This window comes from Pteropus alecto, unplaced genomic scaffold (assembly GCF_000325575.1).
Source record: "Pteropus alecto unplaced genomic scaffold, ASM32557v1 scaffold61, whole genome shotgun sequence".
Classification (NCBI taxonomy): domain Eukaryota; kingdom Metazoa; phylum Chordata; class Mammalia; order Chiroptera; family Pteropodidae; genus Pteropus; species Pteropus alecto.
In genome coordinates, this window is record NW_006434835.1 from 16,395,948 (window position 1) to 16,420,525 (window position 24,578).

Below are 24,578 nucleotides of genomic sequence, written 5' to 3' on the forward strand. Positions count from 1 at the left end.
GTGCCCCTGTTCTGAATCACGGGGTTCGGAGGAAGAAGACCAGGGTCGCTGGCGAAGCCTTGGAGGCAAAAATTTTCAATGACTGTCTGTAGTTCTGGCTAAATCCGTCCTCCTTCCCTGAGCCATGGATGGTGCCTCACATGCAAGACAATTTGTGCTCTGTGTCACTGCCCTGGAAGAAGGGCCCAAGCCAGAGCCCGGGGGCCAGGGGCTCACAGGAGCCTTCTAAGTGAGAGCAAGTGAGCGCCCCATACCTTTGCTGGCCCGCCTTTCGCCAGAAGCATTGAAGTTCACCCTTGTCCTTGCTCAAGAGAGTCACCCATTCCTGAGTGAGTCAGGGTCACTCACTCACTCAGTGACAGCTGTGGCTCGCCTTACATGAGCTAAATCGGGAGTTGGAATGTCATACAGATGCCCCTTGTTCCCCACCCCCACGTTAAAATTAATCTCCTCTCTGGGGAGTGAGGGACAAACAGTGCTGCCCATCGAGTGAATACGAGTTGTTTGGGGAACAAAAGGAGAAATTTCCAGGGACAGAGTCACTCAGGGAGTGAGGGACAGAGAAAGCTGCTTGTGCCTGGCCGGTGTACAGAGCAAAGGAAAGAGAGACAAGACGTGTCTGAAAACAGCTATCTCAGGACGAGGTGAATTGTCAGAGGAAGGGACAGGAGAGATAGCAGAGCTATTTCAAGAGTGAGCGACAAAAGGGAACATAAGAATCCACGGACTATCTAAAGTAAACGAGGAAGGGTCAGAGGCAGTGCGGGAAGGCCAGGACAAGGGCCAAGGCCAGGGAAGGCACGATTGCTGAGGGGATGAACTTCACAGTGGGTTTCAAGCCGCTGCTAGGGGATGCACACAGCATGGACAACCTGGAGAAGCAGCTCATCTGCCCCATCTGCCTGGAGATGTTCTCCAAACCGGTGGTGATCCTGCCTTGCCAGCACAACCTGTGCCGCAAGTGTGCCAACGACGTCTTCCAGGTGGGCCGGGGCAGGGGCAGGGGCGGGGCCAGGTGAAACAGTGCGAACTTGTGGGAGACTTCGCGTTGGGTCAGAACTGAGCCCCCAAAAGGTGATGGGTAGAGTTCTCTGTGAGATGGGTGGTGGCCATCCCGGCCGAAGGCCAGAAGAAGAGCTGGGGTCCTAGCAGATCCCAAAGTAAGCATGAGTCAGCAGCTGCTCTGCAGGCTGGTGAGGACAGCCTATGCGTGGACAGCAGCTGGAATGCCAATATCTACAGAGGAAAGAAGGCCCCCATAGGAACTAGGAGGGAGGTGATCCTACACCACGCTGTGCAACAGTCTGGGCTAGATTCTGCATTCCAGTCTGGAGTTTCAGATTTCGAGAACGTTATGAAAAACCTGGAGAAAATAGCCTTTGAGATAATGGAACACTAAAAAATAAATCCTGTAAAAAGGGTCCATGATGACAGCAAAACTATTTGTATTTAAGGCAAAGCTTAGCGCATCCATCTTTGGAGGAAGAGTTAGACAGTGGGCAGAAGACTGAAAATTCTCCCCAACTAAAGTTCACACCCGTGCCCCGCTCCAGATTAGTCAGTAAAGGGGCCTGCTGGTTAAAAAAATCGAGGTCACTTAAGCAGAGAGAAGGCAGAGAAGAAATTTAACTTCCCAGAAACATAACCAGTTTGGGTTTACATGGAGGCAAAGCACAGCTAATCAAATCCATAGATATTATCTTAGTTACCGGTTTCAAAAAGAAAAGCACTGTGTGCCAGAATGGTTTATAAATGAGGTTGCTTTCTTGCCCTGTGCCACTGGTGTAAATTATAGCAATTTGCAAAATGGGACAAAGATCTGGGAGAGTCAGGGGAAAAGACACACACACACACACACACACACACACACACACACACACACACACACTCACAGCCCTTGCAAATGAAGAAATGGAGTAAAAACTCTGAATAGACCAGAGTTGGCTGGCCTACTATGCACAGCAGCAATAAGGAACATAATGAACATACATTCTTTCTCTGTATCAGAAATTATGAGGAAAGGTGTTGAACACAAGCGATTTTTAACTAAGCCAAGAAAATACTTCAGTTTTAAGTTCTTTGAGGCCTCACGTTTGGGGAGAAGTCATGGGCTCACTGAGTCAGGCTGTCCTTTGGCTGTGCCATGGGACCACGCTTTGTCTGTCTTCACCGGATCTCCAGCCCTGCAGTCTTTCCTGCCATTGAGGCCCATTCCCAGCTCCAAGCCTACTATGAGCCTCTTGGCTCCAGCGTATCTCAGAGCCAGTGACTTTCCCTCTCTGGGGCCTGGATGGCTGTTATGCCCACTTGCCTTGGGCATCGAGTCTTGTGTGAGAGGTTGTGCTCTGTCCACCATCTTGGTTTCCCCTTGGTCTAAGTAACTCTCTGAATACCCTTCAGGCTGAGATACCTAGGATAAAATGGCAAATTTGCCACCCCTTCTCATGAATTTGTAGTGAAACATCCTTTCATTAGAGCCTGAAATGTGCGAAAGCAAAGAGAAGTTTTGAAAATGAAGGCAATAAGTCCTGTATAAAAGGAGTCAGAATATTCAAGGGCAAGGCACACAGTACCATCTGGCAGAGGGACCAGGGACAGGAGACTAGAAGATGCTTAGGTGACCTCCCTGTCCAGGTCAGCCCTCTGTTTTCAAGCACACTTACTGTGGTTCCTCGAGGCTCCGGAATACTGACCTGGGCCCCGAGAAACCTGGGAATGCTTTGGGTCAAGCCCTGTGCAGAATATTTGGGAACTAACATGACTCCCAGGGCTTTGGGACGGTTCCATGGATCTTCTCAAGTGCAGAGCACCCTGGGCCCTCCAAGGAAAGGAGGGTGAACAGCTCGTTTCTTTGCCACTTTGTTGGGGCGGGCCTGGTGGGAGGCTGACCCAGTTCTCTGGCTGTACTTATGTATATACATCTCAGTAGATCTCCCTCTGGAAGATGAGCATATTTAGTTTTTTCACACGTTGCCTCCACATTTTGACAGCTCTAGGTATAATCAGATTGTCTGTTTTCTAAGTATGGAGACAAGAATAGGACTTTTGGTTCCTCTGTCTTCGAACCACTTAAGAAGAATACCTTTAGAATGTTGCCTAGAAAGTTAATAGGACTTATAAAAGCGATGCTAGTATATTATATTACACACACACACTTTTTTCCCCCAAACAATATAGGAGTTTATATCATGAAAAGTGAATCTTTACCCTCAGGCATATATTATATTACACACACACACATACACACACACACACACACACACACACACACATACACACACACACTTTTTTTTCCCCAAACAATATAGGACTTTATATCATGAAAAGTGAATCTTTACCCTCAGGCACTCAATTCTCTTCTGCAGATAGAGGTAGCCATCATCGACGTTCTCAGGTAGCTTTCCAGAAAATTTTCTGTGGATAGGGGTGTGTGTGTGTGTGTGTGTGTGTGTAACGTTCTCAGGTAGCTTTCCAGAAAATATTCCGTGGATAGGGGTATGTGTGTGTGTGTGTGTGTGTGTGTGTACACATATTTAAACTAGACTCATTGTCCTACATCTGCCTGTATTCGCTTACTCTTTCTTGGCGGTGGTTTTGTATCCATATTCAGATCTGTGTTTTCCTTTTTAAATGGCTGGATGGTGTTCCATTGTTACGACTGGACCACAGTCTGTTTAATCGGTCCTCTAAAACATATAGATGGTGTTTAGTGTTTTGCTGTCCTAAGAACTGCTGGGATGGACAACAAACAAGAATTTGGGGGAATTGTGATTTTATAACATCAGATAAACTGGCGTGCCAGGACGCAATATTGGAAAAGTTAAAACATTTAATTGAAAATGTCGGACAATATTAAAGGTCTGAGAGGAAATCATCCATAATCCTACCTCCTCCAACACAATTATTTTTATGTTTGCATATTACTTTTAAGCCCTTGTCCCCGTGCATATTTTTACATATTCACCATCACAATTTAGTTTTCTTTAGAGTTGTAATACCCCCACCTCTTTCTCTCTCTCTCTCTCTCTCTCTCTCCCCCTCCCTCCCTCTTTCTCTCTTGAGTTTAAACAGAATAAAACACCAAAACACCACATTAACCCCTTTCATTTCTTCCTCCCTTTTTCCCCTTACTGCACCCACTCAGCTACCAAGCATTCTGACTAGAAGCTGTTGATGTGGGAATTTGACACAAACATCTTCCCATGTGTCTCTGTATTTGTAAACTCTGTTCACTCCTGAACTACTTTAAAGCAAGCCTTCCGTTTATTTTTATACCTACCCCCACTTCACTGTGGGCACTTGTTTATGAGCTGCAACCTGTTGTAATTTAACAGACAACCAGAAGGCCTTGTAAGAAGATTGTGCAGGAACAGCTTTTCTGGAGGATGTCCATTTAGGGAGAGATTTACAGAGATGGGGCTACTAAGAAAGGGGGCTTTTCTAATAAAGGGCAGTCTGAGAAAGAGAATTGAGGCACTCTATTTCACTCCACCCTGAATTCCAGTTCCTTATCAGTTAATTGTTAGGAACTGTTGTCATCAAGTACAGGCCTGCCAGTGAAAATCCTACACTGCTTGCCTCCTCGACCACTTCCACCTGCTACTGAGGGCACCGGGACTTCTCCAGCTCAACCTTGGGCAGGTCACCTTTATGAGAAATTGATTCATTGAGAAGTTGTGGATTGCATTAACCTCGAACAGAATTAGGGATCTTACCAACTCTAGGGAAGAAACTTAGTTTAGCGGGGAACTAAATCCTAGACCGAGAAGACTTAACATTCCTGGTTTCTCCTCCCATCAATTTCTTCCTTAATTTGCCATGTGATGTAATCCAGACAATTCTTCTAACTTCTTTACATACACGCGCGCGCGCACACACACACACACACGCAAAATTAAAAGTGTGTTTTAAACTGATCTTTAACATCCTCGTAATTCTAACAACTTGATTTCAAAAGTTCAAGAAATATTATTATAGTTTTCCATTTTAAGGCCGTTTCATTCTGTCGCAAGTGTTCTAACTTGACTCACTCTTATGCTTATCAATCTCCTTTTCGCCAGCCTCTTTTCACAAACCCCTTGTGCCAGGCTCTTTGCTATATTCTGTCAGGTAGAGCTAGCCCTCCACTCAAAATCACTCTCCCACCCAAACTCAGCTTTTGCCAACATCTAGACTCTTCTAAGGCTCTTCGACTTTTCTCTAAATGTCTGGTCTTCTGCCCACCATTTTCCCATGGTTTTTCCAGTAATATTCTGAGGGTCTTGCTCAGAGGACTGCATGGTCCACTATTCATCACCGGCCAGGACATCAGTTGAGAGGAGATAGCCTCCAACATACCCCACCCTTGCATCCTGGGCGAGAATCCCTAGTCAGCATCACTCTGGATAGCCAGGAAAGAAGGAAAACATTCTGAGCTACGTATAGATTTGACGGAGTAATTGCATTCACAGAGCATCTTTCTAGATGGAACATTTCTATTAGATGCTACGGATCATTACAAAGGAAATAGAAGGCCCCATAGACCATAAAAGAGAGACAGCTCATGGCATGTGTGCCACAGAAAAGCCTTGAACATAGGCTAGAATTAAATTCCATTTATTTATTCTATTCCATTTTATATTTCACAGTGAAGAAAGAAGTTATTTAATGTCCTGTGGTTCTGTGTGGTCATATTTTTAAACTCTGGATTTGGATTGTTAATAACCCTTTGAGAAGTGCTTTATAATTTATAAAGAACCTTTACATGCACGATTCCATATGAGTTAGATAGAATGGATGTTATTGCTATTTTATAGGGAGAACACAGGAAACAGTTTACAGTTACACAAACAACAGGACAGAGTTAGGGACATAAATGTAGGTGTTCTGTTTCCTAGAGTGATGGAATTTCCTCTACACATCACATCATTGACACATGAAATTTTACATTATGGAGCTGGCTTTCCTGTTTACACAATCTTACAATGTAAAATGAAGGCAAGAACAAAGACATTTATGTATACATTTTTGGTCATTTCTTAATTTTGAAATAGATAAACAGAAGCAAAAATGAAATTTCACTAACTGGATATTAGCTAAGAGTTCTTTCTCCCCATGTAAGACTGTCAGCCATGGAGATGTATTAAGGAGGTTGCCTTCTACACCCTACAGTGTAAAATTTAATGAGACCGTCAAGAGATTTACAGTCAGGGCAGAAAGTAATCTGTTTTTGTGCCATGGACCCCTTTGCCATTTTGTGAAGCCTATGGACCCTTTTGAAGAACAATGTGTGTGTGCGTGTGTGTGTGTGTGTGTGTGTGTGTGTGTGTAATAAGAATAAATAATAAAATTCCTTTTAAGAATAAACATGCTGAAGAGGAAATTACCAGCATGTTTATTCTTAAAAAGCAATTTTATTATTTATTCTTGTTATAAAATAATACAGATACATTATATAAAATTCGAAACTCAGATGTAATACAAATTGTAGAATGTAGAAATCCATCTAAACACACTAGGGCTATTTCACAAGAGATGGGATTTCAAGAAGTGCTTACATCGGACAGGAAGAGGGCGCTCCAGGAACAGCCAGGGAAAGCACAAACAATTGAGATACCTGATTATACTCAAAGTTAAACAGAGGGAGAGAAACTGTCTACAAGGTATCAGAGAAGAAGATTGTTATAAAACCAACAACTGCCTTCCCCCATCTCACAGGCAAATACACACAGGTCATGGTATCTGAAATTCTTATCATAATTCTATCAATTAAGTCTCACTGCTCAGGGAACGTCAGCCCGTGAAAGGACCTAGTGCTATGTACGAATCCCTCTTTTTAGACCTGGAAACTGGAGGCTGTGGGAAACGACTTTCACAAGGTCATAGCAAATCCAAAGCTCACAGCAAATCCGAAATCCGATCTTCAAATCAGTGCTACTTTCTCTATATCATGCTGCATTAAATGCACTGTGTTAAAACACAGAGATGTTACCAAGAAGGGTAACAATTTCATCCATGTATCCAGGACAGTTGCCTTTCTCAGAGTAGCCACCTTTGCAGAAGGTTTGGGACACAAGACAGACAAGTTTGGATGAGGAGAGGGAGTCAGAAAAGGGTTAGAGCGAACTTCCCAAACTTCATTCTCACTTCGCCTTCCTGATTTTTGCCAGAGCCGTGTACCAGCTGTACTATGTTTAATATTACTATACGAATGTATTTACTTTTAAAGCTTAAATATTTACTTAATCTTTATTCTAAATTACAAAATCTATGAACAACCGACAGTTTTATAGGCTGGTTGTTTTTTCTAATATGCATTAAAATAAAGAGATAAAAAATATAAATGTCCATCCTCAGACCACCTACAATCTTCATGTTTGTCATCAGTATGTGTATCATATTTTGGGAAACACTGAGTTAGCACATGGGTAGCATCGCGAGGGCCCCTAAGCAACATGAGAGTTGTGCCATGAGGTAGAGGGTCCTGGAAAATCCAAAAGGTTAACTTGACTATTTTATTACTGGTCAAATTTAGCCCTAGTACCAAAGGGCACATGCATATATTGGCCAGAGACTAGCCAACGAAGTGGGGTGGGGAGTTGAACGGGTGGGAGAAATGTTGGCTGAAGCAATCACAGAAAGAAAGATAAGTCCTGCAGGTTAAGAGGAAGGCCTAGCAGCCAGAGGTATGATTTGGCAGGAGGACTTGAGTTTGAGGAAAGGGAAGGGTCTATGGGACCAGGGGATGAACGCGACAGCTGTGCTCAGCTGTGGTGTCTGCTCCAGGGAGCAGCACCGTTCCTTGGCCAAAGCGTGAAGACGGCAGAGGTCCCACCCTTCCCCACCACCTGCCCTTTGTGCTCTCAAGCTCCCAAGAGAGGCGCTGTTCAAGCAAAGGATTTAGGATGGACTGCCCGAGTATTGATCACCTCTCAGACCCCTGTGTTCTGGAGAATGATATTGATTAGCCAGTGGGGTGAGCTGCTAAAGGAACGTCTTTGGCAGACAGGGAAGTGGTGAAGAGGTGGTGAGCCTTTCAAATCCACCTCGAGTCAATCCCTGAAGTCCATCCCGACTGTGAGGGGTCTGAAAGAGAAGCCTTGGCCAAGACAGCTCATCAAGTCCCGATTACTGCTTTTGTTTTTGTTTTTTTAACTTTTTAAAATATTGTACTAAAATACACAGAATGTAAATTTACCATCTTAATCATTTTTAAGTATGTAATTCAACAGCATTACGAATACTCACATTGTTTTGCAGCCATCACCCCTATCCATCTCCAGAACTTTTATATCCTCCCAAATTGAAACTCTGTACCCATTAAACAATAACTCTCCATTCCCCGTCTCCCAGTCCCTGGCAACCACCATTCTACTTTCTATCTTTATGAATTTGACTATTCCAGGTACCTCATATAAGAAGGATCACACAATATTTGTCTTTTTTGTCAGGCTTATTTTGCTTTAGCATATAATGTCTTCAAGGTTGGTCCATGTTGTAGCATCGAGTCCTGATTATTTTTACCTGTTATTTTTCATTACAATCTATAAGACTCCTTTCAGGAGCGTAGATTCCACTTCCTACTGTGTCAAATGTGAACTTTGTTTCTGTGTTGATAATATATTTTACTTAATTTCTTTCCTTCATTCTGCTGGCTCACTTTTCTTGTCCAGCTTGATCACTTACATCTCCTCTTTAATCAAAGAGTTTGTTTTCTTTATTTCCTTTATAATGTTAAGTTGAAATTGTATTATTTCTTGGAACAAATCATCTTCCAAAGGGTGTTCCTCATCTCTCCTTTGCTAGTCATGCTTTCGTTTTCCTCTCCTTTTTATATTATCTTGGCTTGCATCTCCTGTTGGATCCCTCCTGCTTATCACTCCTCTTTGAATAAGAGTAGTTTTATCTGGTGCTCATAGTGAATTCTTTACTTAACCTTCCATTTACCTTGGCTTTCTTCCACTATTATCTTAAATGCAAACTGGCTAGCTGGGTGTTATCATTGGTTTTCAATTTCTGTTTAGTCCTTTGGCTTCTTTGGTGAAGAGAGGGATATGACCTGGATTAGTAAGCAGTCAAGTGTCTCGATTTGCTTATGCTGCCTCAGAATATTTTTCACACAGAATCTGATGAATTATCCACCCTGGGGTCATGCTTAGATCCATGGGAGAAGGTCCCCTGAGATTTGAGCTATTTCCTCTTTTTTTTTTCCACAGACGAGCAGATCATTCTGGTTGCAAGCTAGGCTCCATGGCACAGAAAGTTTTGATTTGCTAGGTCATCTTTTGTTTATCTCTGCTCAGATAACTTTAATCCACAGTTGAATTTTAGGCCGTTGTTTCTTTCCACTGTGAAGGGTTGAAGTTTGATTCTTCAAAGCTTTTACTAAAATCTGTTTTACCTGAGCTTCGGATAGATGAATGTTGTATCTGACAATGTAGTACATTGATTACTAGGATGGACTCTGGAGTCAGAGTGATTGAATCCAAATATTGGCTCTGCCACCTATTAGCTGATGACCATGTACAATTTATTAAACTTGTCTGGGCTACAATTTCCTATCTTTGAAATGGGGCTAATAGTAGTACCTACTTTATAGGGTTGATCGAGGATTAAAATGAGTTAATACAAATAAAAGGACTCAGAGCAAACCTGGCATAAAGTAAGGGCTCCATAGATGTTAGCCATTGTAGTCTAAGTTAGGGGGTAAATGTGTATTTACCATCTGTACAAGAAATTCTTAAGGATTAAATTCAATAATGTCTAGAAAGCCCATAGCATAGTGCTTGATACAAAATTGGCCTTCAAAACATGAGCAGTGAGGGAGGGAGGTGGAGGAAAGAGGCTACCCATGAGTTTGTCTTTGCTCTGGGCTAAAGCTTTAGAATGTGCCCCTTTCCTCCCATTCAAACATTTACCGAGCACCTTCATAGGTTTGCCACCAGCAAATCAAAGAGAAGTTGGATCCCTGCAGGAGCTCGCAGACTTAGAGTTCTCTCAACGCCTCCTCACCCACTTGGATTCTAAATATTTAAAGGTAATTATTGTATCAAGCAAGCAAAAGCCCAGTGATCTTACACTTCAACTCATCCTTAAACTCAACAATATCCACATAATTCTAGTTACTGAGGACAAATACACCAACACCGTCTTGGAAAATCTCAAACTAATCCGCTCCAGCTTCTTATAATTCTCAAGAAATCCTCCCAAAATGTGATCTTTGTGACATGTCAGTCACTCTCCCCAAGTAGGCTGCCCACTTCACAGTGGGCCACATTTCCAGCCTTGCCTACATTTCTTTATACCAAATATCAACCGAGACTCTGGACTTGGGTGCCCTCTAGGTGTCATAGGGTGCTACTGCATGCACATAAGAGTCCCGATGGATATATATAGCACAAGGACTTGGAGAATTTCATGGAATCCAATTGCAAGAAATAAATCTAAATATACAAAGTCACACACAGGTGACTACTCTCTCCATTACTCTCTTGGACTGCATGGTCTTCCAGCCGGCTAGGATTAAGCTCTGTTGTAAATGACAGAAAACCCCAAATAATAATGGCTCAAAGAAGGTAAAAATTTGTTTTTTCTCTCAAGTGGAAGTATGGGTAGGCAGTCCAGGACAGAGACCCAGTTCTTTTATCTTGCTGCCCTTCTCAACGTGCAGCTACCTCCCGTCTCAAGATGGCTGCCTCGACTTGAGCCATTCTCTCTTCATTCCAGACAGCAGGAAGGAGGCAAGAGGAATAAGGCATGTCCCTCCCATCGAAGAGGCAGTAGTCTTCACTTAACGTCATTGATAGGTTCTCCAACTTTAAGTGAAACGATGTATAGCAAAACCAATTTTATCATAGGCTAATTGATATGAACAAGAGTTAAGTTCCTGTGACATCTCATTAACGGTATTCGAGGACCTGTACACTTCCTGGAAATGGCGCAAAACATTTCTATCTATATCCCACTGGCCAGAACAGTCACCTGGCCACACCCAGCTAGAAGGGAGGCTTGAATACATGGTCTTTATTTCATGTGTCTTGCAGGGGCTCTGTTATTTAAGAAGAGGAGGTGAATATCGAGGAACAATATGCAGTCCCTACCAGTCTTTCATCCCCGCCGCTCTCCACAAATTGACTCTTTTCTCTTCTCTGCAGACCAGCCTTCTCTGTTCTGAGTTTCTGACCCCTCACACTTTCTGCTTCCACTTGTACAAGACTTTGGGTGGCCACAGTGTCGGCTCTTAGCCCAACTCCACAGGATTTTTCAGTTCCAAAGCCACACATGGTCTAGCCACCTCAGGTTCTATGTCTTAATTCCAAGTTCCTAGAGAGAAGTTTGATTTGTCCTGCTTGGTTCAGGCAATCACCTCCCCAACTCTGAGCCTAGAGCATGGTGGGGCTCCCCCTTTTAGAACAAGATGGAGCAAGTTTTCTAAGAGGTGTAAGTGGGAGGAAGTGACAAACATCTTTAGTAAGTCCTCCCTCTGAGCTTAGCCCTATCACCACAGCCTTGGGATGCAGTTGTCAGTTTGCTTGTCCTTAGGAAAGAGATGCATCCTTTCATATCTCATCCCCAGAGCCTATAAGTCCCTGGCACACCCAGTATTTGTTGTAGAATGAACACACCAATCTGTTCCTTAATTTTACAAAATTTGAATGCTTGCCCAAATTTACATAGTAGAACAGTGTCATAGGGCAGCAAAAGAACCCAGGACCCCTAATTCCCAGCCCCTGGAGTGATTTCCCAGAATTCTTTATCATGATGTGGCTTGTTTGCTCCATCTTTAGCACTTGTCACTGCTTGTGCCCTCCCTGCCCAGGGCTGCAAAAGCTATGCTCTCCTCAGGTGTGGCCCCTTGAGAGCCCCAGGCTGGAGGACACTGGCTGCAACACTCAGAGTCTATTTCCTACCTGAGCCTTCCTGCCAAGGTTAATGTCACCCCACACCTCCAAGATGGGCCCTTTTGGGGAGACCGCATCCTGACAAAGCCTTGACCAGAGCTAGGCTCTGGATGCAAAGACAGTCAAGGAAGTAGGCTGAATAATGAGATAAAGGTGGGAAACAAGGTCTCCGTTGCCATCCACCCTGATCTGCTTGCAGAGGGGGGCCCAACCATAGAAAAGAGCTGATGCCACCTCCTCCACCCTTCTCCCCCTCCCCAGCTCCCATTACATTGTCCCCTGCCTGCCAGTTCCCTCGTGCTTCGCGGTGCCTGTTGTTGCCACCCACCCTGATCTGCTTGCAGAGGGGGGGCCCAACCAGAGGAAAGAGCTGATGCCACCTCCTCCACCATTCTCCCCCTCCCCAGCTCCCATTACATTGTCCTCTGCCTGCCAGTTCCCTCGTGCTTCGCGGTGCCTGTTTACTCACACTACCCGTCCCTGCAGGCCTCGAATCCTCTGTGGCAATCCCGGGGCTCCACCACTGTGTCTTCCGGGGGCCGTTTCCGCTGCCCGTCTTGCAGACATGAGGTTGTCCTGGACCGACATGGTGTCTACGGCCTGCAGCGAAACCTGCTAGTGGAGAACATCATAGACATTTACAAGCAGGAGTCTTCTCGGTAAGCTGTCAGGGCCTTTCGTCTCTCTAAGGGGCAAGGCCTGGGATACAACCTGGGAACAGTCAGGGCCAGAAGGGAGGAGCTGAAACAACCAACCTGACCCCCAGTTTAGAGATGAGAGGTGTGGACCCAAAGAGCGGGGAGGGACTTGCCCCAGGTCACCCAGCTCAGTGGTCACTGGTCCCCGGTCAATGTTTCGCCTTCACTCTCTCCACCTGGGGAGGGGCTGGCAGTCCACCAGCAAGATCCTTGCCAACCCTCCATTACTTCCTGCCCTGTGGGACTTCCCTGTCTCCTGGAATAGTGACTTCTTGGAACTAAGCCTCCTCTACCCCTTAGCTCTTTCTGTTTCTCAAATTAAGAGCACTGTGGAAGTCACTCACCTGCCCAGCCACAGGACCAGCTGCGGGAGCAGAGAAGGGGGTGGTGGTTGGTGGAGGCTGAAGAGAAAGTGTTCATGGGGACTCGCACTCTCAGGGCCTGTATCACCCGCTGGCCTGGGCCCTGACCGTCCTGCCATCCTGCCCACTCCCCTTCAGGCCATTGCACTCCAAGGCTGAGCAGCACCTCATGTGTGAGGAGCATGAAGAGGAGAAGATCAATATCTACTGCCTGAGCTGTGAAGTGCCCACCTGCTCTCTCTGCAAGGTCTTTGGTGCCCACAAGGACTGTGAGGTGGCCCCGCTGCCCACCATTTACAAACGCCAGAAGGTACCAAGCAGTGGAGGGAGCAGGCATGTGGGCTGGGGGACTAGGACAGAGTCTCTAACTTCAGCCTCTTACTCCACTTTGTTTTAAAGGCAGGCAGATCAGGACTAATGGATGCAAGCTGACACTTTAGTATAGTGGACTAGATACTCTCAAGGCTCTCCTGCTATCACAAATCTACATAAAATGTAATTTTAAAGTTATGCTGGTAGGCACATAGGAAGTAAAAGAGATCTTCAAGTGAAGGTGGGGTGGAGAGAGCGGGTAGGGGGAATGAGCTGAGAACAGAACCCTGAGTGGTAAGCACTGAAAAAGCAGGATTTCCCGGAGGATGAATGCTTGCAGTATTACTAAGCCAGAGAGATGAGACTCTGCCTCCAAACTCCTGAAAGGTGGGAGACCTGCAACGAAGACTCCTAAGAATCCCAGATTAAATCGAAATCCCAGGAACTAAAGTGGTCAGTTGTGCCACCTGGCTTTTGGCAAAAGCAAATGCAAATTACACCTGGAAAAAAAAAATCCTCAATTTAAGGCATTGGATTTCCCTTAGATTAAGAACGAAAGATTGGCTCACAACTGAAAATAGACAAAGAAAGGTACCCCTCTAGTGAAGTCAGCAGAAACAAAAATGACAGATTTAGATTCCCAGAGATTCAGATATTGGAATTATTAAAGAACAGAAAGTCACTGTATATAAAATGCTCTTAAAAAAGATGGAATTAAAAAAACAAGCAGTAATAGACTATCAAAAAAATTCAGATTTGGCAAAGAACCAAATAGAACTTTTCTTTATTATTTATTAATTAATTTATTTATTTATGGTGACGTTGGTTAATGAAATCCAATAAGTTTCAGCTGTACACTTTAACAGTAAGGCATATGTGTATTTACACTGTGTGTTCACCTCCCATAGTTAGATTTCTTTCTGTCACCACCTATTCGACCCCCTGTCTACCTTCCCCCTCCACCACCCCATACCCTCTGGTCCAAATAGAGCTTTTAGACATGAAAATATAATTGTTGAAATAAAACATTCAAAGATGAATTAAATGAGAGATTTCTCTGAGGAAAGAATTAGCGAACAGGAAGAGAGGACCCCCCCCCCCCAAAAAAAAAGCCTAGAATGCTGCACTGGGAGATGAGAATGAGAAAGTCTAACATATGTCTAATCTGAGTCACAGAATGAGAAAATAAAGAGAATAGAGAAAAAGCAATTTTATCCTCACAGATAATCAACAAAGAATTTTTCAGACTTGATGGAGGGTATGAATGTACAGATACAGCATCTAGCCAAGTGCCTGGCACTCGGTGTTATTTGCTGAATGTCTCTTCCTTTCTCATTTGGTGATGGAGGACTTCCTGTCTTGACCTCCTTCCAGAATCCATAGACTGTGCTTCCACACCTCTTGGATAGTTCCAAGCCCTCTAGATCGCTGGAATAGCTGCCTTGAAGATGTCCTGAGGGTGGGGTGGATAAGGACAGTTCTCTCCTAGACAGCCCTGGCTGGGGTAGGAGGGGTACAGCTCTGAACTAGGTCCTCTAGCTCAAAGTGCTGACCTGTATGTGTGGCAGAGTGAGCTCAGTGATGGCATCGCGATGCTGGTGGCGGGCAATGACCGTGTGCAAGCCGTGATCACACAGATGGAGGAGGTGTGCCAGACCATTGAGGTAAGCCTGGGATGGGAGAGAGGGAAAGTTTTTTGGGCTCTTGGAGGTGGATCACAAGTAGTGGGATGTGCTTAGCCAGGCTGCTAGTTTGAATCTCAGCTCTGCCCTTCACGAACTCTGTGACTTTGGTACAGTCACTTCTCTGTGTTTTGGTCTTGTTTTTAACTACATAAAATAGTGACAATAAGAATCATATGGTGCCTACCTCATTGCATCTTTTTGAGGACTAAATGTAATCAAAAAAGAAAAAAAAAGTAAAAACCAGGGCCAGAGACAGAGATAACATTCATGAGGCTACTCTAAAATATTGTGTTATTTGCTGAGATAGTTGATCTTAAAAGCTCTCATCATATGAAAAAAATACTATGTATGGTGACAGATGTTAACTAGAATATTGTGGTGATCGTTTCACAATATACACAAATATTTCACAATATACACAAATATTACATTGTGCACCTAAAACTAATATGATGTTATATGTCAATTACATTTCAAAAAAATATCCTATTTTTTTTTCTGAAAAGATCTGGGAATCAGCAGCCCTTGGCTAGAATTCTGGCTCTGCCACTAATGTGTAGTGTAATTGACAGGTCACTTTTCTTCTTGGCTCTCTGTGACTTCTAAGTGGGCAGTGGGACATGTAGGTGGACGCTTTTCCAGCTGTGAGGTCTCATCTTCATTCCCGGTCTTTCAGGACAACAGCCGGAGGCAGAAGCAGTTGCTAACCCAGAGATTCGAGACTCTTTGCGCGGTGCTGGAGGAGCGGAAGGGGGAGCTGCTGCAGGCGCTGGCGCGGAAGCAGGAGGAGAAGCTTCAGCGAGTCAGGGGCCTCATCCGCCAGTACGGAGACCACCTGGAGGCGTCCTCTAAACTCGTGGAGTCCGCCATCCAGTCCATGGAGGAGCCGCAGATGGCGCTCTACCTACAGGTGGGCCCTGGGGGAGGGTGGCAGGCCGCAGAGTGGCTGGAGTGGAGACTTTGGCACCTGGAGACCTGGGTTCCAGTCTTATCTCTGGCACTTACTTGCCTCACGGCCTTGGGCAAGTCGACTCGTCTGAGTCGGTTTTCTCCTTAGTGAATTGGAACATGCATCCACTGCCTACCCCGCAGGAATATGGGGGGCATCAGAAGTGGGACTGTGCCAGAGATTGGCACAGTGCTTTAACCCCCTCCCTTTTTCTTCCCTACAGCAGGCCAAGGAGCTGATCAATAAGTGAGTAGGCGGAGAGGGGAGGGAAAGGAAGGGGCCGCAGGGCTTCACTGACGCAGGGAGAGGGGGGTGGTGAGGGTGCTGGGGCGTTTCCAGATGAGCCACTGCCACCACTGCAGGGTCGGGGCAATGTCAAAGGTGGAGCTGGCAGGACGGCCAGAGCCAGGCTATGAAAGCATGGAGCAATTCACCGTGAACGTGGAGCACGTGGCCGAAATGCTGAGGACGATAGACTTCCAGCCAGGTGAGGGAGCCAGGAAGGGAGAGAGGCCGAGAGCTGCCGGGACTGAGTGTCAGGACCCACCGGGTGGGGGCGGGGTGGGGCATGAGGGCCAAACAAGCAAGGACTCCACCTCACGGGGTCTTCCTTCGGCCCAGGCGCTTCCGGGGAGGAAGAGGATGAGGAGGTGGTGTTGGACGGGGAAGAGGGCAGCGCTGGGCCAGAGGAAGACCGGCGGGATGGGCCGGAAGGTGAGTGTGGCCCAAGGGGCATTGAGGGCCTGGCTGGTACATTCCTATCCACCACCGCCCCCCGCCCGTGATTGCCCTTCCTGTGGGACCAGAGTTCACTTGTAGCCCCTATTCCTTTTAAGTGCCTCCCAACCCCCAGCAGGAGGGGAGTGCCCTCTAGTGCCGGTGCAATAGGACCCTTTCCCACCAGCCGTTCCTCTGCGGCTCTGGCAGACCAAGGTGGGTGTAAAAGTAGAGGACACACCCATGTGGCTGAGGAAAGGGGGTGAGCTGGGGTTCCGAGTTGCCTTGTTCCTTTGGAGAACCCGCCCACGTGCTTTCTTTCCTGGGGACAGGCCTGCACTGACCTCCCTCTGGGGGATCCCGCGCTCCAGGGACCTGGCGCTCAGGTGGTGGAAGATCTGCGCAGAGACCACCGTGCCCACCAGCTCGGCGCCCCGCCGTGGGGGGAGGGCTCAATAAAGGGCTAATGCATCCTGCTCCGCAGCTCCTTTCACTGCTCACTCCATCAGCCTCGGCTTCGGAGTCGACCCCATCACCATCCTGCCCTTCTACCGATCTGGGACCAGTTGGGAGGAGGAAGTGAATTGAACCCCATTGGGTACTTCGTTGATATCAGGCATGGATTCCTGAGCCCAATGCCAAGGGCAAAGAGTAGGGGGGTGATAAGGACTTGAGTTCCTGGGGGACTTGGGGAGAATGGGGACACAGGACTCTGGCTGAAAGCCATTCTCCCGGATGCTCCTCCTACAGCACTGGTTCCCTCCCGCTGGCCTTGGAGGCTCCACTTTCCCATGGGTTCCCTCCCTACTGTGGAACGTTTCCCGCACCCCTACAACAGAAGCCAAAGGTTCTTCAGCACTTTTATTAAAAACTAGTAACGCAGAGAGTGCTCAGGGTATCCCTGGGCCGCTCTAGCCCCGCAGGATTGGGTCAGTTCCAGTTGCGCACGGCCCAGCCCCGGAATGGGAGATGGGGGTCGAGGTTTTCAGGTCCCCAAACCCCACGGATCACTTGCCCACTGAGTCGAATATGATGCGGTTCTGCTCTGCACGCTCCCGCTGGCTCTGCGTCCGCGCCAGCTCCAGCAGGGTCCGCAGCAGGTGGAAGGTGAGGTCAATGGACAGCGGAGGGTCGTCCCGACGAGGCCGCTCGCCTTCGATCGCGGATCCCGGCCGGCCCCTCCCCGCGTGGCGCGGGAAGCGCTCTGCCAGCAGCAAGAGGAGTGAGCGCGCCCCGCCACCCTGGTTCCGAGACCCGGGACTCCAGCGCAGACTCGGGTCCTGGACCTCGGCTGCCACAGCCTCCGGGTTCCACTGGCTGCTCCCTGGGCGCAGCTGTGCCAGGAGCAGCAGCGCTGCCAGCAGCACCGAGCGTCCCGCCAGCCTCATGGTGCCACCGGCCCTGGACACATAGGGGCAGCTCAGGGTGAGGTGTGCTTGGTGAGTCGCAGGTGGCGCCACTCCCCTTCCCGCGCACATCTAGCGCCCACACCAGTCCCCTGCAGCTGCCGCCCGGTGCCCACAACCTTCCCTGCAGTCCCAGCCGCTGCCCAGTCCTGTGCCACCCTTTCCTACTTCCCTCCCTCCCGTCTCCCTCCCTCCCTTCCTCTTAGCGGGTCTCGGTGGGTGAGCTGAGTGCAGTCCTGGTGCTCAGGGAGTCTGGGTGGATGCTCCGAGCCACTCACAGGTTGCCAAACAGCGAATGGACAGTGCGGACGGAGCTCCAGTCTCTGTCCCTAGGGGCGGGCTGAGGATGCCTTGGGAAACACGGGGTCTGTCCCGGGACCGCCGCCAGCCTTATATAGCTCCAGGACAGCTCCGACTGACGTCAGCAGGGAACATGCACTGATTGTAGAGCAATGACGGCACGACTTCGAGTCCAGCGGGTGGCGAGACCCCCAGGGGCACGTCTCTGGGGCTTACGCTGGAAGCGACAGCAGACTCAGTGAGTGAGAAGCTGGCTAGGGCATAAAGATTGCTCTGGGAGCCACAAGAGTCCTTCACCGGCTTAGAACAGTATGCAGTGCCTAGGGCTGGTTCCCAGACCAGAGTCCAGATCACCAGTCTTCTTTGGCACATAAAAGGGTGGCTGGATCGCGGGGCTGTCCGTGGTGCTGATCCTGCCCTTTGTCTCCAGAGGGGCCAGAGGCATTGGGAGAACGCTGTGCTGCTCAGACCCAGTTCCTTGCCCTACCTACCAGCTGTGTAAACTGAGGCAATCAGGAGTGCAACCCTGGCACTCAGCCATCACCATGGTACCCAGCCGAGGCAGGCTGAGTCAGTCAGAATTCTCGATCTTATTCTAGCCCCAGGACCTAAATTCTAGGGTTGTCTGAGTGAAACACCATAAAAAAAGGGTTTCTGGCCTCGGAAGTGCTTTCAGATCACAAAAGGCTGGTCCATCTGCATCTGAGTTTGCCCCAAAGCGTTGGCTTAGCCAAGTGAATATTTTTCCTGAGAATCTCAGCAGCAGTATATCTTTGACCTCTAGGTTAAGAAAGTGAGGAAATATGGTATCTTAGTCCATTCAAGCTTCTTTAACAAAAGTACCACAAACTGGGTAGCTTATAAGCAAGAAACATTCATTTCTCATAATTCTGGAGGCTGAGAAGTCCAAGATCATGGCACCAGTAGATTCAGTGTCTGGCGAGGATGTTTACTGGTTCCACAGCAAGATGGCATTTTCTTGCTGTGTCCTCACATGGCCCATGAGGGCTCTGCCCCACTCCCTAATACCATCACCTTGGGTATTAGGTTTTTCACCATATGAATTTGGGGTGTATTCAAACATTCAATCTATAGCATGTGGGTTGAAGTTTCTATTCTGCCACTAACTCATGTTGTGGACTGGTCACCTCACCTCTATGGACCTCAGTGTCCTCATCTGTAAAAGAAGATTGGGCTTGGTGGTCTCTAACTTCTGTCCATCTCCAGAAACTTTGACTCCACTGTATTTTTGTTGGGTCTTACCCATTGCCTCTGGATTACATGTTTATAATATATTTATGGAGGTTTCACCTAAAGGGTTTGAGGGAGTCCCCAAAGAAGTGGAGCTATGCTAGGGCTGGGAAGGGTTCGAGAAACAGAAGTATCTATGAAAAGCAGAGATGAGTGGCACTGGCTGGAATATGGGTATAAGCTAAGTTGACAAGATCATATAGTTAAATATTTATGGAGTGCCCACTATGTGGTCAGCATAAGACCATTATAAAGGTTTCAGTGAATTCAAAAAGGAGTCAGTTTATATTTTAGAGCGAAATGGACCATTTCATTGTGCTAACCCCATTAAGTTGTGACCAGCAACCGAACTCCATGAAAACCAATGTGCCCACTTTGAGGATGTCATCTGACCAGAGTCAAGCTGTATCACTGCAAGGTAGAAGCAGTGGAGTGAGGCAGACCTAGAGCCGATGTGCCTTCCAGGACAGGTAGGAGTTCCAGATGACAGCAACACACTGGACAATAGCCAACCTAAGGAACAGGAATGGCATCGTGAAGAAGGATAAGGAGAAAGCAAGAGCAGCAGAGGGCGAGGGGAGAGATGGGAAAGCATAATGGAAAAGGAGGGATTATCTCTGGGAACATCCAGATTTACATCTCCTTCCTTCAGCCCCCTGTGGAGACAAGTGGCTCAGACCAGAGGACAACCAGCTCAGGTTCTGGTGCTGTCCCAGAGGTCTGTCTCCTGGATAAGAGCCTCAAAGTGAAATACCCTCAGCAGCCATCTTGTCCTGCATGGTTCTGTTATTCACGCTCCTGTCCAGGCTCCTTCTAAATACACGCGTCTCTCTGCCTTGTACCAGCTGAGAAGCTCTCATCTTCCAAAAATGTACTCTCCACCATAGAAAGTAGCACCTCTTTTTTATGTTTTAAATTGACCCTGCTTTAGTTTCAAAGACTGTTGCAAGGACCCTAATGTTTGAAATTTGGTTCATAAGTCTATATTCCTTTTAGCTATGCTATTTATGTAAATTTTAACCATATCCCCTCTGAAGTGTTTCATATTTTTTTCCCCTGTTCCTAAAGCCCCCTCACTTCCATAATTTTAACTACTCATCCTGAGTTCTACTATATTTTTATCGCAGGTTCGACAACTACCTTTATTATTAGGGTAAAATAGTACTTTGCAGTGGACTGAGCTGATCAGGTTCCTCCATGGTGCTTTGGTCTACCTTTCTGTCTAACCTAGGCTGCAGCCACACCCCCCGCCACCCCAGGCACTGTCCCTGCAGCAAAGGTAGAGAGCTCAAGTGGGATGGAGCCCAGGATTGTGGAGCTGGACCCTCCCCAGGAAGATGAAGGTCAGTGGGCAGACGCACTGGGACAGATTCTGTCATGAGTAAGAGGTTCTGAATAAAATGCTCAGGAGTCTAGGAGCTCCGATCAGAGCAGAGTGTTCTGGGGGGTCTAAAGTAGCTCAAGGTTGAATGAGAATCATTTTATCTACAAGTGTTCATAATGTGGCTTTCCTTGAAGGGTGGGGGAGGGATCTGTCATACCTGTAATGAAGGGGGACCAGGTAGAAGTTGGCTAGCTGCACAGCAGGCCAGAGCTACAAGAGAGAGAAGGTAAATGTTGGGGGGCTGCCTTCATCACCTGACCTTAGACTCACTGCCTTGCCTGGTCTTTCTCCAACTTCTGAAAACAATAACAAGTTGAACAGCTGGGTGACTGCTTCCCTGAGTGCGGTGCCCACACTGGAAATGAGAGAATAATCCCCATCGAGGGATTACTATGTCGGGAGGACCCCCAATCCCTAGGCACTTCTGGACTCAAGGAAGCAGAAGAGGCAGCGGAGGTGTCAGCTCTTACACAGTAGTTGGTGAGGAGGGCATCGGGATAATCCTGAGGAGACAGAGAAGGAAGAAATGAACACCTGTACTTCCAAGCAGCCACCACCCCCTAGTCTGAATATCACACGCAGACTTCTGTTCAAAGAGCACACTCCTGCACCACACTCCCCTCAGCTCCGTTCCTCCAGAGCCTGGGACTCTGCTTGCACTTCGGCCTGTCTCACCCCCGTGAAGCCCGCCTCACACCCCTGGGCATGCCAGTCTGCCAGCCAGACATCTTCCCCACCACACCTGCCCAGCTCACCTGCTGGAGTTTGGCCCAATTGTCCTGGGCTGACAGTCCATTGAGTGTCCCTATCAGTGGGAGGAAACAGCCTAGAAAACATGGGGCAAAGGCCCCCTAGGAAAGAGAAATTAGAGCTGTGAGCACCTAAACCCCATTCTCCCCCAGTGCAGCGCACCCTCCCCAGTACCTTTTCTCCCACTCACCTGATCCAACAACATCTTTTTTAGTGCGTCCACCTTGGTGGTGCCAGGGATGAGCCGGTCTAAAACCCTGTACCAGCCTCCTACGACAGGGCCCTGAAAGTAAACCCCAGGGAGTGCAGCAGGGATGCAGTGAGGGGACCAGTTGGCTTTTATATCACAAAGCTCCTCCCCTGAGTATTAGAAACCAAATTCCAGGGCAGGCATATACTTGAGGCTGGCTTAGATGTGAGAAAGGCCAAGGGCAACAGACCACTGTCCAATCCACCGACAGTCCTCCTGTGGGCAGAACTTACCACAAAGCCACAGCCCAGAGAGGCCATGGTTAAGGTCCGGCCAATCTGGTGTTCCTTCAGACCTCGCCTCTCCACCAGCTGCTGTGAGATAACATCACCCAGGCCCATCAGGGACCCTGTGTGGGGTACACAGATGTTGTCAGGACACCTCCCAGAATGGGCTGCCAGTCCAAGGAGCTTGTTCTGCTGAGCTGAACAAGGCTCTAGCGCTCTGGACCTAAGGGGCTGAATTCTGGGGCAAATGGCCAGTCCCTGGCTGCTGCTTCAAAGCTCTCCTCTCCCAAGGATGGGGACACCTCATGTGTGTCCTGTTAGAAACTGGGATGAGCAGTCTTGAGCAGGCCAGGGCCCAAGAACTCTGCATTGAGCAGTCAAGGGGAGTCAGCATCAGAAACTTCGGCTAGAGGAAGGAAAATCTAAGGTTCCAGGGGCTGAGAACCATGGACTGCCAGAATTGGAAAAGCCTTCCAGATAATTTCACCCAAACCTCTTACTTTAGAGGTATGGAATGAAGTTCTGGGACTTCGCATAACTAGTAAGCGGCAGAGACAAGGAAAAAACCAGGTGGCTTGATTTTCTAGACATTTTTTCCAGGATACCACACTATGAATAGATCATGTGTAGAACAGTAAGGAAAACTAAAGAACCTTTACTATTTTCCCCCAGCCCAAAGCAAGACCGTAGCCAATGTCGTTCGCCTTGGTCTTGGGGTCTCTATTTGTGGAGAACAGCCAAGAATAACTGTTTTTCTGAATATGAGTAGTCAGATGGTCCCAGGCAGGATGATGACTGGTTGAGCTGGTAGGCAAGCCCACAGGGAAGAGTCCTGGCCACCTCTTAGCACAATCAGGTAAACCCAGATTTCCCCATTCACAACCTTAGGTTGAGCGGGCAATAGGTATTACAGTCATTTCTCCCCCAGAGCTTTGCAAGTGCTTCCCCTCCCCTCACCTGCACAGATACCCAGCTCTAAGAAGCCCCTGTCAGACATCCGCACCCAGAATTCATCACTATTTACAGAGGCCGCCCCATCAGTTATGGTGGTGTGATGATTTCTAGCAAATACACTTATAGGGCTGCTTGGAGTGACCGTTTGATCTCCAGCTCGCCTGTTCATCTCACTGAGTAATGAGAGTCCCCCTCCAGCCCTGTAGCCACCACCATCCCTGTGCCCTCAATTAGCGCTGGGCAAACACATCCTTCAACCCCTTTCCTTGGCCCGGAGCTGGCTCTGACGTCTGTGCTGGCTGCACACTCACTGCTCTTCCCCCGCATCTTCTGCACAGCCCTGCCCCTGAGTAGCCTCATCAGAGGCAGCTGGGCAAGGCTGAGAGCTGGGGTGGGAGCTGGGGGACTGGTAGGTGACCTAGGCTACTGCTGCTGGCACTCTCAGACATGGAGAAACTCTGGGACACCCAGCACACCCATCAGCCTTGCCTCTCCTCTCCCTGAAACTCCCAAAGAGGTGGAAGTTCTTTCCAGAACACAGCTAGACACACCCTCCAAGAGGACAAGGACAGAATCCTAGACATCTTTGTTCTCTTCTTCCCTGCCACACCTAACCAAGCCCCTGGCAGGTGCTCAGAAAATAGACCAAGGAAGAATGTCAAATGTACTGCCCCAAACAACAGGACTACTCTGGGAAAGGCCATGAAGACCTCTAAGTTTAGTCCAAAGGACCACATGTCAGGCTCAAGGTGTGAGGACCAGTGGGACTGAAGGCTTGTTCCCCACAGTTAGCACTTAACTCCCTACCCCTCTTCCTGACAACTTGGGGCCACCAGTTGTACTCCCAGGTAGGAGAGGGAGCTGCTGTGGCCATGCATGAAGAGAATAGTGGCCCTGAGAAGGCCCGGGGGAGGCGCGGGGAGGCGGGATGAAACAGAAAGGCAGTCACTTCTTAAATGAAGACTAACAGTTTGACGTTCTACTTTGGCAAGATGTTTAGGCTTTACAAAGGGGTCTCACACATTTAATCGTCACAAAAGGTCTGAGAGATAAGGAGTCACACCTCTATTTAATGTTTTGAGAGATGAGGTGACTTGGTAAGGAGTGGAGCTGGGGCCTAAACTCAGGTCTTCTCTTGAGGAGGAGCAGGAGGCCAGGGGATTCCCGGCATAGGCGGAGACTTGGGCTCAGGGGCCAGAAGGTGCCAAGAGGCTCCTGTGGCCGCTAGGACGTGCCTGCCCATACCAGGCCTCAAAGGTCCACATATTAAAGATACTTCCTGGACTAGTGAACTTCCTGTCTTTTACTTCCCAAAATGTGACCATCTCTGTTCCTTGTCACCTGTGGGGAGTGTAGCAGCAATATTCCCAGGAAAGAAAAGAGTCACAAAGAGAGGTGTGTGTTTTCACTCTTCACGTTGCCAACAGTCACACAAGCTAAAGGCAGAGCAGGAA

General features: G+C 47.8%; 3 protein-coding genes across 5 annotated transcripts in view; 1 reads left to right on the top strand and 2 right to left on the bottom strand.

Annotated features, from left to right (window-relative positions):
* The first annotated feature begins 815 nt into the window (after positions 1–815).
* TRIM54 (tripartite motif containing 54) lies at positions 816–17,190 on the top strand. The gene is made up of 9 exons (XM_006910433.1): positions 816–983; positions 12,366–12,538; positions 13,078–13,249; positions 14,820–14,915; positions 15,613–15,846; positions 16,109–16,131; positions 16,248–16,372; positions 16,507–16,599; positions 17,087–17,190. The coding sequence occupies exons 1-9, from the start codon at positions 816–818 to the stop codon at positions 17,188–17,190; spliced, it is 1,188 nt and encodes a 395-aa protein (XP_006910495.1).
* Positions 17,191–17,469: 279 nt separating this feature from the next.
* UCN (urocortin) lies at positions 17,470–19,035 on the bottom strand. The gene is made up of 2 exons (XM_006910324.3): positions 18,287–19,035; positions 17,470–18,003 (listed from the first exon to the last, which is right to left on the bottom strand). Exon 2 carries the CDS (start codon positions 17,988–17,990, stop codon positions 17,610–17,612), a length of 381 nt encoding a protein of 126 aa, XP_006910386.1. The 5' UTR covers positions 17,991–18,003; positions 18,287–19,035; the 3' UTR covers positions 17,470–17,609.
* A 780-nt stretch (positions 19,036–19,815) lies between these two features.
* The window catches only part of MPV17 (MPV17, mitochondrial inner membrane protein), a 10,585-nt gene continuing 5,822 nt past the window's right edge, over positions 19,816–24,578 (bottom strand). For all 3 annotated transcript variants that reach the window (XM_006910325.3, XM_006910326.3, XM_015588115.2), the window contains exons 3-8: positions 22,177–22,292; positions 21,884–21,976; positions 21,699–21,794; positions 21,414–21,446; positions 21,101–21,153; positions 19,816–20,072 (exon numbers count right to left, since the gene is read on the bottom strand). In XM_006910325.3, the coding sequence (XP_006910387.1) occupies positions 20,003–20,072; positions 21,101–21,153; positions 21,414–21,446; positions 21,699–21,794; positions 21,884–21,976; positions 22,177–22,292 (461 nt within the window). In that variant the 3' untranslated portion in view covers positions 19,816–20,002. The remainder of the gene's footprint in view (positions 20,073–21,100; positions 21,154–21,413; positions 21,447–21,698; positions 21,795–21,883; positions 21,977–22,176; positions 22,293–24,578) is intronic.